Consider the following 12315-nt stretch of genomic DNA (forward strand, 5'->3'; position numbering starts at 1 on the left):
GTACCTGATTTGGTGCCGTGGGATGAGGTCACCCCCGATATATTGCTCATAGTCCGCTTGTTCGTGGAGAGTGATTTTACCTGAGGCGAGCAGGCTCTTCTGATTGTTGGAGAGGTTCCTGGGCCCACCCAGCGATGAAAAGATTTTGGTTGTCAATCCAAGATTGGTTGAGGAAAAATCTCACTTTAACGATATAAATGTGGCAGGCGCCCACTTTTGGTTCTTGCTGTGTTTTGGGGAGTTGTTGGAAGGTTTCCTTCAGCCTAACAAAGTCCTTATTTAAAAACCTGCTGTTAACTGCAAGGAAACCACAGAATCGGACTGGTTCAATAAAGTTTGAGAAATTTCTGGCTATGACAGATCAGCATCTCTACTGAGGAATCGGTATGACCTGTGTGAAATAATCTGGTCGCCTTTTGAGGCCGTTGCATGAGTTATTAATCACTTGCGCTATAAATGTGGGGAAGGAAAGACGGGCTTTAACTGCAGAAATGTTTAAACAGTTTAAACAAATGTTAAAGTTGATTTTGGTGCTTTTGTTCTGTTGATGAAGTTCTGTTCGTCTTTTCTCATTCTCCTGTATTGCATTTGTGCATTCTGTATTGTTGCTGTTGCACAATGATATAAAAGGTTAATAACGAAAAAGTTAAAAATAAAATGAAAGTGTGTTCCTTGTTTCCAGCATAGGCCCATACTGAGCAGCTTGTGTACCTGTACACACACAGTATAGGCGATCTCCTTCCTGCCCTCTATAGGCACATAAAGGAAGTATATTGAGCCTTTCGGCACACCTTTCCACACAGATCATGGATGTGACTGTTATAACCTTTTTTTGTCTTCCAATGGCAGCTGGAGCGGAAGCCACCTGAAGTGGGGACAGCCCTTTCGTGTAAGGCATGTGACCACAGGCAAGTACTTAGCGAGAGACGAGGAGAAGGGCCTACTTCTGGTGGACCCCGAGAGAGGCAATACCAAGGCCACCTCATTCTGCTTCCGCGCCTCCAAGGTAAGACCATGTGACCCGAGGGTGTGGCGCTGCCATCTCCTCCCGCCGCAGAGCCTGCCCCAGCAATCACAGCCTTGCCCCTCTGTTCCACCCTGCAGGAGAAGCTGGATGTGGCCCCCAAGAGAGATGTGGAGGGAATGGGGGCCGCTGAGATCAAGTACGGAGAGTCCATGTGCTTTGTGCAGCACGTCAACAGTGGGCTCTGGCTCACCTACGCCGCCGCTGACACCAAGGTTGTGCGTTTGGGACCTGCCAAGAGGAAGGTGAGCGCTCAGAAGGATGTCAGGGAGAGTGTCCCTGGGCACTGGGTGTGGGCAGAGAAGGGGTGTGGGTGGGCTGGTTGTATTTTGCATGCTCGGCGTCAAGGGAACGGAGGCAAGGAGATCTTGAGTGTGTCCTGCAGGCCTTCTCTTATTCCATCTCTGTGTCTTCTGCAGGCCATCTTGCATCAGGAGGGTCACATGGACGACGCTCTGTCCCTGTCCCGTTCACAGTGGGAGGAGTCTCAGGCAGCACGGATGATCTACAGTACCTCCGGCCTCTTCACACTCTTTATCAAGTGCGTGTGGGGGAGGGGGGCGCCGAGTTCACCCCCACCCCAGAGAGCATGGGAGGGGTCCTGGGCAACCTCAGCAAATCTTCCGTCTTGCACTTCCCCCACTCCCCCAGCCTTACAGCAGCTCTGGCACAGCAACCCCCCCCCCCTCTCTCCCACTGCCTTGCAGCGTTAACCCTTCCCTTCTCCCCCTGTCCTCTGCCCCGCACTACTGTTGTGCACATAACACTTCCAAGGGGGGGGGGGGGGGAAAGAGTCCCTCCTTTTCTATTCTTACCCTTTGCCGCCACCAACCCTTCGTATCTCTCTTCCCCAGCATCTTCTCCTGCCTCTCTCCCTCTCTCAGCATCTGCCCATTGCCTCTTCCCCAGTCTCCATCCCCCTCCTGTGTCTCGGCCTCCTTCCCTTTCCTCCCTCGCTCCCTCAGATTAACTGAGTGACGGGAGCCTTTGGTTTGGCTCCGCACCGCTCTCTCTACTTCGTGCCGGCACCACGGGGATGTTCAAACCTTGTGGAGCAGACCTCGCATGACGTCAGAATTGGGAAGTGCACCTGCTGGCCCGACCACCCCACCCTGTTCTGTCTGGCAGCTCCATCTTATTTTCCGCTGCCCGGACCCCAGTGCAGCATTTTTATGATTCCCTCCCTCCCTCCCCCCGACATATACATTTTGTCGCTCAAGGTGTTCACCCTAATGGTAAAAACAGCATGGGGGGGGGGGGGGGGTGAGGAGCATGGCTCAGTTTAGCCGAAATGTGAATGTACTGGAAGGTGACCTTTAACCTTTCCCCAGGCCTCAGCAGAGGGAGGAAGGAAGAGTGTAAGGAACTGCATATGCGTGAGCCCCTCTTGCTGAGATGCAGCCTCATAGGTAAAGAGTCCTGAGACCCTCGCCAGTGGCTGGCAAGCAAGTCTTGGCACCGGCCAGACTACGATTGAGTCCAAAAGTCTATACAAAGACCAGGCTTGCAGCTGAAGCCAGGCAAGGACAAGGCTGATGGCTTGAGGCAAGGATGAGGCTGAAGCAGAGCTGAGGACTACAACAGGGCCACAGGCAAAGACTGAAGCAAAGCTGCAGGCTAGGAAGACAGAACCAGGCTGAAGACCTTGAGCAAGACAGAAGACTGGAACCAGGAAACCTTCCTGCTGAGGCAACAAATCCAAGTCCAGGCAGGCTAAGTAGTCTTGAGCATATGACATCATCATCGGGGCAGATATTCGACTCTCTCGCCAACTCATGCCGAATTGTGCGCACCAATATGTTCACACGCCCTAAGTGTCTCTTCACCGGGTTATAGTATCACACGCGTCGGAGCGTCCAGTGGCGGCTCCCTGCCGCATGGTGAACATCTGCCGCCAAGGAGTCTGGGAAGGCAGTTGGATTCTAACAGAGAGGAGGGGATAAGGATAATTGCAGCATATACATTATTCAGACCCTTACCAGTTCTGCTTTTGGAGCCTCCCACCCTCTGCCCGAGGCCTTGGACTCTCTGGTGATTAGTCTGGGGCTGATCCTGGAAGATGGGTTGATTGCTTGTTCATGTGTATGCATGTGTTTTGCAGGGGATTGGACAGCCTGAGTGGGAAGAACAAGCCATCAGCACCAGTGCCTCTACCCATTGATACAGTGATCCGCAGCCTACAGGACCTCATCACCTACTTCCAGCACCCTGAGGAGGAGCTGCAGCACGAGGAGAAGCAGACCAAGCTTCGATCTCTGAGAAGCCGGCAGAACCTATTCCAGGAGGAGGTGGGAAGGGAAGGGGTTAACTTCCTTCTGTGTCATATGGTCTGCTGCAGCATAGTATCTCAGATAAAGTCTCTTCTGCGCTGCGTGATACGTACCATGCAAAGGAGCATCTCCTAGAGAGGGGGTTCCCCCCTGTGCTGTGTGACACATATCACATCAGAGGAGCATCTCCTGGAGAGGGGGTTTCTCTCCTGTCACGTGTGACACATACCACATCAGAGGAGCATCTCCTGGAGAGAGGGTTTCCCCCCTGTGCTGTGTGACACGTACCACATCAGAGGAGCATCTCCTGGAGAGGGGGTTTCTCTCCTGTCACGTGTGACACATACCACATCAGAGGAGCATCTCCTGGAGAGGGGGTTCCCCCCTGTGCTGTGTGACACGTATCACATCAGAGGATCATCTCCTGGAGAGGGGGTTCCCCCCTGTGCTGTGTGACACGTACCACATCAGAGGATCCTCTCCTGGAGAGGGGGTTCTCCCCTGTGCTGTGTGACACGTACCACATCAGAGGATCATCTCCTGGAGAGGGGGTTCCCCCCTGTGCTGTGTGACAAGTATCACATCAGAGGAGCATCTCTTGGAGAGGGGGTTTCTCTCCTGTCACGTGTGACACGTACCACATCAGAGGAGCATCTCCTGGAGAGGGGGTTTCTCTCCTGTCACGTGTGACACGTACCACATCAGAGGAGCATCTCCTGGAGAGGGGGTTTCTCTCCTGTCACGTGTGACACGTACCACATCAGAGGAGCATCTCCTGGAGAGGGGGTTCCCCCCTGTGCTGTGTGACACATATCACATCAGAGGAGCATCTCCTGGAGAGAGGGTTTCTCTCCTGTCACGTGTGACACGTACCACATCAGAGGAGCATCTCCTGGAGAGAGGGTTTCTCTCCTGTCACGTGTGACACGTACCACATCAGAGGAGCATCTCCTGGAGAGGGGGTTTCTCTCCTGTCACGTGTGACACGTACCACATCAGAGGAGCATCTCCTGGAGAGGGGGTTCCCCCCTGTCACGTGTGACACGTACCACATCAGAGGAGCATCTCCTGGAGAGGGGGTTCCCCCCTGTGCTGTGTGACACGTACCACATCAGAGGAGCATCTCCTGGAGAGAGGGTTTCTCTCCTGTCACGTGTGACACGAACCACATCAGAGGAGCATCTCCTGGAGAGGTGGTTTCTCTCCTGTCACGTGTGACACGTACCACATCAGAGGAGTATCTCCTGGAGAGGGGGTTTCTCTCCTGTCACGTGTGACACGTACCACATCAGAGGAGCATCTCCTGGAGAGGGGGTTCCCCCCTGTGCTGTGTGACACGTATCACATCAGAGGATCATCTCCTGGAGAGGGGGTTCCCCCCTGTGCTGTGTGACACGTACCACATCAGAGGATCCTCTCCTGGAGAGGGGGTTTCTCTCCTGTCACGTGTGACACGTATCACATCAGAGGAGCATCTCCTGGAGAGGGGGTTCTCCCCTGTGCTGTGTGACACGTACCACATCAGAGGATCATCTCCTGGAGAGGGGGTTCCCCCCTGTGCTGTGTGACAAGTATCACATCAGAGGAGCATCTCTTGGAGAGGGGGTTTCTCTCCTGTCACGTGTGACACGTACCACACCAGAGGAGCATCTCCTAGAGAGGGGGTTTCCCCCCTGTGCTGTGTTACACGAACCACATAAGAGGATCCTCTCCTGGAGATAATTTGGCCTCAGAGAAAAGTTGTGTAGTACTGTTTGTTCATTTCCTTGGGGGTTGAGGGGAATTGTCCCTGTATTGGGTGTGTATTCAGATAGATAATGCTGCCCCTCCCCATGCCCCCGCTCTCTATGGGCTGATGGAATTACCCCAGTGGTTGGGTGTGCAGGTAGGAGTTGCTCAGATCCCTCTGGACCATCCCCCTTCCATTCCCCTGTGTCTTGGCTCTTTGCACAGTGACAGGATCACCCCATGAAAGCATTCAGATAGGAGATGCTTGGATCTCTTTGACCCCCCACCCAGTTTCTGTGTTCTGGCTATTTAGGGGGTGATAACCTTGGTCCTGGACTGCATTGATCGACTGAATGTTTACAGCACGGCAGCACACTTTGCGGAGTTTGCTGGCGAGGAGGCAGCCGAGTCCTGGAAAGAGATTGTGAATCTTCTGTATGAGCTGCTAGGTGAGTTCCCAGCCCCCGGACACCGCCATCTTGTTACTGGGACTGCGGGAGTGAACAGTGAGCCCTTAACCCATGATCATGGGGCTTCAGTGTGTGTGTGTGAGAGAGAAACTATGTGACTGGAGGATTAATCTACAAGGGGTCAAACAGCGCAAAGTATCCTGGCCCCGAAATCAGTGTCCCTGAGGAGAGACACACAATCAGAGGTGACGTGAAGGGGCCCGAACTCTGCCAGAGCCGTCAATGGGGGGGGGGGGGGGGGGTCAATGGGAGGAACCTGAGCTCTGTAGGAGGCGTCAGTGGGTGGGTGTGGGGGTCATGCTCAACTCTGAGGCCTGTCTGGCCTTGGAGGTGTGGTGACGGTGTTGTTTATTTATTTATTTATTTTAAGTTTTTCTATACCGGCATTCGCGATAAACATCGCATCATGTCGGTTTACAATTAACAAGTGGATAGGGAGCAAAGTCAAAAAAATAACATTTAGTAATAAATAATAATAATAATAGTAGTAAAAAACATAAAACAAGAGAAGGCTAAGGAATGCAGTTACAATAAAACAAGGGAATAAAATAACTTGGATCGGAGAAAAGAAGCAGGGGTTTAAATAGAAAGAACATATATGCCAGTCAATGTGCTTATAGCATTGATGAATTGCCCTTATGAGGTAGGGATGTTAATTACCATGATTAAGGCAAAGTCTGGGCGACTGGTTGATAATGGAATAGGTTCAGTTTAGTTCAGGAAATGCTTTCATGAATAGCCACGTTTTAAGTCTTTTCCTAAACGTAGGAAGGCATGGTTCCTGTCGCAAATCTGGTGGGATGGAGTTCCACAGTGTTGGTCCTGCAGTGGAGAAAGCCCTGTCTCTGGCGGTTATGTGCTTCATGGATTTGGAGTGTGGTACTTGTAGGGTTTCTCTATAGGACTCTCTGATTGGTCTTTTGGACGTGAATTTTTTGAGAGGAATTTGAAGGTTGAGCTGCGATTGTTGATGTATAGCTTTGAAAATAGTGGTTATGGACTTATATATGATTCTGTAGTGAATTGGCAGCCAGTGCAGGTCTTTGAGGATTGGTGATATGTGGTCTCTTCTCCGTGTGTTAGTTAATATTCTCGCAGCCGTGTTTTGGACCATCTGAAGGGGTTTAGTGTGAGATGATGGAAGACCTAAAAGTAAAGAGTTGCAGTAATCTAGTTTAGCAAATATTATTGATTGTAGAATAGTTCTGTAGTCATGAAAATGGAAGAGTGGTCTTATTCTTTTTAAGAATAAGACCACAATTTGTTGTTTCTTACCTCCTCCTCCTCTCTCTCACCAGCTTCTCTGATCCGTGGGAACCGCTCAAACTGTGCTCTCTTCTCTAATAACCTGGACTGGGTGGTCAGCAAGCTGGACCGGCTCGAGGCCTCTTCAGGTGAGGGAAGAGTCCTCTGGAGGTGCTGGTTTGGAGTTGGATGTTCTTGTCTTGGGGCTCTGCTTGTACAGCCTGCGGAGGTGCCCTATCGGAGGGGGGTTATTGAGTCGGTCTCTGGGTTCTGTTTGCAGGGATTCTGGAGGTGCTGTACTGTGTACTGATTGAGAGTCCAGAGGTTCTGAACATCATCAAAGAGAACCACATTAAATCCATCATCTCGCTGCTGGATAAACATGGCCGGAATCACAAGGTAGGAGGGACTGGAGACAATGTACAAACCAGGGGCAAAAGGGGGTTTTGCAGATACCGGCCTACAGAACATCAGGGCACTTCTAGGGTAATGCGAGGAGAAACCGCCCTTTTATATGGCTGCTAAAGAATTCACTTCTTTAATAAGGCTTTTACAGGCCAACACAGTAAAGGTCGCGTGCGATTCAGGGGGGACAAACATGCAAATTAGGGCCCTCAGTAAAAAGAGGCGCTAGGGACACTAGCGCATCCCTAGCGCCTCTTTTTTGATGGAAGCGGCGGCTGTCAGCGAGTTTGACAGCCAACGCTCAATTTTGCCGGCGTCGGTTCTCAAACCCGCTGACAGCCACGGGTTCGGAAACTGGACGCCGGCAAAATTGAGCATTCGGTTTTCAAGCCGCGGGCCGATTAAAAATTTTTTTTTTTTAATTATTTTAAACTTTTAGGACCTCCGACTTAATATCGCTATGATATTAAGTCGGAGGATGTACAGAAAAACGCTATACTGTATCGGCCTGTATGTGGGGTGTAAAATTCTCATGTTCCCTTTTTCTTCTCCCCCCATCTCTTCCCCGCCAATGTATCTGTGTCTCGGCTTCCCCCCATCCCCAGGTTTTAGACGTTCTCTGCTCTCTTTGTGTCTGCAACGGCGTAGCTGTCCGATCCAATCAGAACCTCATCACGGAAAACCTGCTGCCACGGCGGGACCTGCTCCTGCAGACCCGGATGATCAACTATGTCAGCAGGTAGCGGACTGGGGGTGGGGGGGAAGGTTAGGGCCGGGGGTAGCGCCAGGATATTGGCTGCGGTCGTTCCCCTGTTCCTCAGCCGCTGGGGTACGGCAAGCGCCGGAGGTTATCGGGTCACAGCTGAGCGGCTGAAGTTGTGCACATGAACAGGGCAGATTCACCGGGGGTCTGGAGTGGAAATGAGCCCACAGGGCACACGTGAACTCCCTACACCTAGGCACTGAGGTACTGTTGGCCTACAGAGGAGACCTGCCAGTTTTGGGGTTTCTCTGAGGCTGGAAGAAGTATGGGCACCCCTATCCTACCTAGACAATGTAGTCGGATCCAGATCCGTGCTCTGCAGTACACGTCAAAAGGGTTATTCCCTTTATAGTTAGGACAGAATCCCACTCTAAGGCTGTCCCTAGTGGAGGGTGAATCAGGGTGACTGCCCTGAGCCCTCGCTGCACCTTATGGAGCCCCACAATTTGATTCTCCTCCTTCTGCCAGCAGAGGAAGAGCAGTGCTTGCTTCTGTTCATGCCTGCATCTGCCTCCTCCCATGTCAGTTTCAGTCAGGTCTAAACTGTACAAACCTCATAGTCTCACGGGACCCGCCAGCTCTGCCTGGTTCAGACTTCAGATCAAAGACAGCAGAGGAGGAGGTGGATGCAAAGTGAGAAGTACTGCCCTGTCTTCCAGCCGGCAGGAGGGGAAGAGGATTGTGGCGTGTGGGGGAGGGGTTTACGAGGTTTCTTCTGCCGGGGGGGGGGGGGGGGGGGGGGGGGGGGGGGTTGCAGGGAGGGTTGGAAAGGATCACATCAAGGGAGGAGCGGGATCCGCACAGGCTTACTTGTCCTAGACCCCACACCTGCCGAGATTCAGCCTTGATCGGGGAAGATGGGCCTCTCAGGAAGGAGACGCAGGCGCTTCAGGCAGGCTTCCATTTCCTCACAGACTCTATTAGGCCTCAGAATTCTGAGCGTTGCAGTGCGTCTGGGTCTCAGCACCCTCTCGTCATTCCTGTTGTATGGTTCGGTTACACGGCCCTTTGAGGGAAGTAGAGTGTCACGGAGCCAGAAAGGTCCTTGGAGGTCCCACCCTTCCCCTCCTCTGCGGCTTTCACTGCGAGGTGGAGCCTGCGACACAAGGGTCAGCCCACCAAGACGCTACCATCCAGACCACTTCCGACCTTTCTAGAAAGGAGCAGAGGTGGTGGCGCCAACCTTGCCTAGAGGCAGCAGAAAACCTAAATCCATCACTGTCTTTGAGAGTTAACTAGAAACAAAAGTGTTATTGATGAAGAATACACCAAGGCCACCCGTTCTCTTTTTTTCTTGTGTTCAGGAAGTGAGATTTTGCGGGTGCTTCCATTTGCGCCAGGAGCAGGAGCCCTGGAGGGGGAAGGGAGAAGGGGAAGCTGTAGGGTTGTGCGTCTCGGAGCGATTGGGATGGCATTGTTGAGCTTCTCACCTTTTCCTGCCCCCACACTGGTCAGTCCGTCATGCTGTCTCCATCTCTTTCTTCTCCCCAGCATGAGGCCTAACGTTGTCCTGAGCACGTGTGAAGGGTCCACGCAGTTTAAGAAGTGGTACTATGAGATGATTGTGGACCACGTGGAGCCCTTCGTGACGGCTCAAGCCACACACCTGAGGGTCGGCTGGGCCATGACCGAAGGATACAGCCCCTACCCTGGAGGGGGAGAGGGCTGGGGGGAGAATGGTGTGGGGGATGATCTGTATTCCTTTGGATTTGACGGGCTACACCTTTGGTCAGGTAAGAACAACTCTTCGTAATGCTCTCATCTCTTTTTCCTTTTCCTTCCCCTTCCATCTCTTGATACCTCCCTCTCCTCTCTCTCCATCCCCTGCTCCCTCCTTACCTTTCCCTCGCTCTTTGGCCTTCCTTTCTTCCCTTTTCTATATCTCCTCCCTTCTTCTCTGATGCCTTTTCTTCTTTCCTCCCTCTCGCCTTTCTCTCCCCCCTTCTTCTTCTTTCTTTGTTCTCCTGATCTTTCTGTCCAACTCATTGAGGCTCTCCTGTCTGCCCTCCATCAGGTCGTGTGGCCAGAGCTGTGACCTCACCCAGTCAACATCTGCTGACGGCTGACGATGTCGTCAGCTGCTGCCTGGATCTCAGTATTCCCACCATCTCCTTTCGCATTAATGGCTTCCCTGTGCAGGGCATGTTTGAAAATTTCAACCTGGATGGACTCTTTTACCCAGTTGTGAGCTTCTCTGCTGGCATCAGGTGAGTCCCTGATCCCTTTCTCTGCCACTTCGGGATTGGGGAGGAGGGAGACATACACCTGGAGAGTTATACCTGACATAATACACCTGGAAAGTAGGGGAGTACACATAGTCCTGTTTTGCCTCTTACTGCTTCTTCTCTCTCTCTCTCTCTATCGCTCTCTCTCTCTCTCCTTGCTCGCATGTAGGGTTCGCTTCCTCCTGGGGGGCCGCCACGGAGAGTTCAAGTTCCTGCCGCCTCCAGGATATGCCCCCTGCTACGAAGCGCTGCTGCCCCGGGACAGGATGAGGGTGGAGCCCATCAAAGAGTACAAACATGACTTTGAGGACATCCGTAACCTGCTTGGGCCATCCAAGTCCCTCACCCATACCTCCTTCACCCCCTACCCCGTGGACACTGTGCAGGTGGGAACCTGGGCAGGAGGGGAGAGGGCGGCCGTGCAGGGACAGCAGACCCGGGCTTTAAGCACATAGCTCAGAGCGACTGCACCGCGGGGTTGGTGGTCTTCATAGCCCATGCTTCGGGTTCTTCCATTCTCCCATTCTTTTGCCTCCTGGACTCTTTGAGGTCAATTTTCAAGGCCATTTAGCTGGGTAAAGTGACCTGTTTAGAACTTGTCCTCCTCTGCCCATCTAAATGTCCGCATGGGGCCCCTCAGTGTATGGTTACAAAGAGGCATTTCTGTGGGTTTGTTTAGGTTGAGGGCAGGAACATGGCTGGCGTATGGGGATTTTATTTCAGCTATATGAGCCACCCCCTCACCTCCACAGTCTGCACAAAGAGCAGGTGTAAATGGAGGAGGAAGACAAGGATATTGCTTACCACCATCTGTTTATTGGCAACCTTCTTGGAGAATGGAAGAGTTTGGTTGACCCCTGGAAGACAACTGAATTGCAAGTCATTTGTACGTACAATGCACTGTGCTGTTAATGGAATTTTGTATTGCATGAAACTGAACAAGGACTTCAGAAGCCGACAAATTCCATCAGCTCTGTCAGAACTACAGGGGGCAGACTTCACATGTTGCTGCAGGGTTCACACGCATTTCTCTCTTTGCAGGTTGCCACGCAGGGTGGTTGGAGGGGGGGGATGTAATCCGCAGAACTTTGCCCCTGTCTTCAGTGTGGGCAACGTTTGTTGGACAGTGAGGTGTGCAGATTGAAAACGTCAAACTCCGCGTGTGGTTTTTGGAGGATCATGCGTGTGTTTTTTGCTATATTTAGGGAGGCTGATTTAAGCCAGTACATCTCTATCTACCTATCTGAATGACTTTGAACTTGTCTCCCCTCCAGGAGAACCAGAAGGGAAAATGCAATTTTATAAAGTTAAGGCAGATCCAGCACTTTTCTATGGATCTGAAACACCCGTTCCACGTTGCAGCGAAGTTAGTAGAATCCAGGCGGCAGAAACTAAGCTTTCGGAGCAGTGAAAGGATGTAATAAGACAGGATTAGGAATGACGATTTAAATATGTATTTCATGAACGAGAAATTCAAACATTACAAAGAATGATGGAAAAAACGACGTGTCGAAAGAATGGGAGATTGCCGGAAGAAGCTCTTCAATATCAACCTACATGTAACCCTGCTTGGGGTCACTAACAGGTTTCTAGAAGATTTCTGGAGGGCTCCTGCTCTTCAGCTCGAATGAGAGGTCCGTGAGTTCTGCGTCAGGGCAGAGCTCTTGCAAGCTGCAAGCCTCCTCTCTATTAAGAAGGGGTGCAAGGGAGATGCGATGTAGGAGATAAGGGAGTAACCAGAGGAGGACGTCCCTTCCCTCCACGGGGGAATGGGTTGGGTTTAGTGAGAATCTGTATAAGATGCCCCCCGGGAATCTATTGGTTGTTGTCTTTAGAGTCCTGAGAAGAGGCAGGGCTTGGGAGGCCATCCAAGGAGTCTGCAACAAGGAACGAAGCAGATTCCAAGTTGAAGAAAAGTTCTGAGATTGCGAATGGCCTACCAGCGGGAGGACCCCCTATTAAGGAAAAGGGTAATCTAATGTCCTTGTCTGAGAAAGCTCCAGCACAGGAACCGTTGCCCCGCAGGCCTTGGGGCTGACGTGTTGTGTGGGTAGGATACCTCCTGCTCGGAGAAGAGTTGATACTTTACTGAATCTGTTTCGTTTCTTGTGGGATTGTAATCAGCTGTTCAGGTCAACTTTCTACTGGTTTTCTACTGTCTGGCCTTGGGATTTACAAATACATT

The 12315-nt window shown here is 51.8% G+C and overlaps 1 protein-coding gene across 14 annotated transcripts in view; it reads left to right on the plus strand.

Annotated features, from left to right (window-relative positions):
* Positions 1-12315, plus strand: part of RYR1 (ryanodine receptor 1) — a 132546-nt gene that overhangs the window by 25959 nt on the left and 94272 nt on the right. For all 14 annotated transcript variants that reach the window (XM_029571751.1, XM_029571756.1, XM_029571758.1 and 11 more), the window contains 11 exons: positions 850-1006; positions 1105-1269; positions 1444-1565; positions 3126-3312; positions 5336-5471; positions 6791-6886; positions 7018-7136; positions 7748-7881; positions 9397-9638; positions 9920-10112; positions 10300-10516. In XM_029571751.1, coding sequence (XP_029427611.1) covers positions 850-1006; positions 1105-1269; positions 1444-1565; positions 3126-3312; positions 5336-5471; positions 6791-6886; positions 7018-7136; positions 7748-7881; positions 9397-9638; positions 9920-10112; positions 10300-10516 — 1768 coding nt within the window. The remainder of the gene's footprint in view (positions 1-849; positions 1007-1104; positions 1270-1443; positions 1566-3125; positions 3313-5335; positions 5472-6790; positions 6887-7017; positions 7137-7747; positions 7882-9396; positions 9639-9919; positions 10113-10299; positions 10517-12315) is intronic.

This window comes from Rhinatrema bivittatum, chromosome 11, assembly GCF_901001135.1.
Source record: "Rhinatrema bivittatum chromosome 11, aRhiBiv1.1, whole genome shotgun sequence".
Taxonomy (NCBI): Eukaryota; Metazoa; Chordata; class Amphibia; order Gymnophiona; family Rhinatrematidae; genus Rhinatrema; species Rhinatrema bivittatum.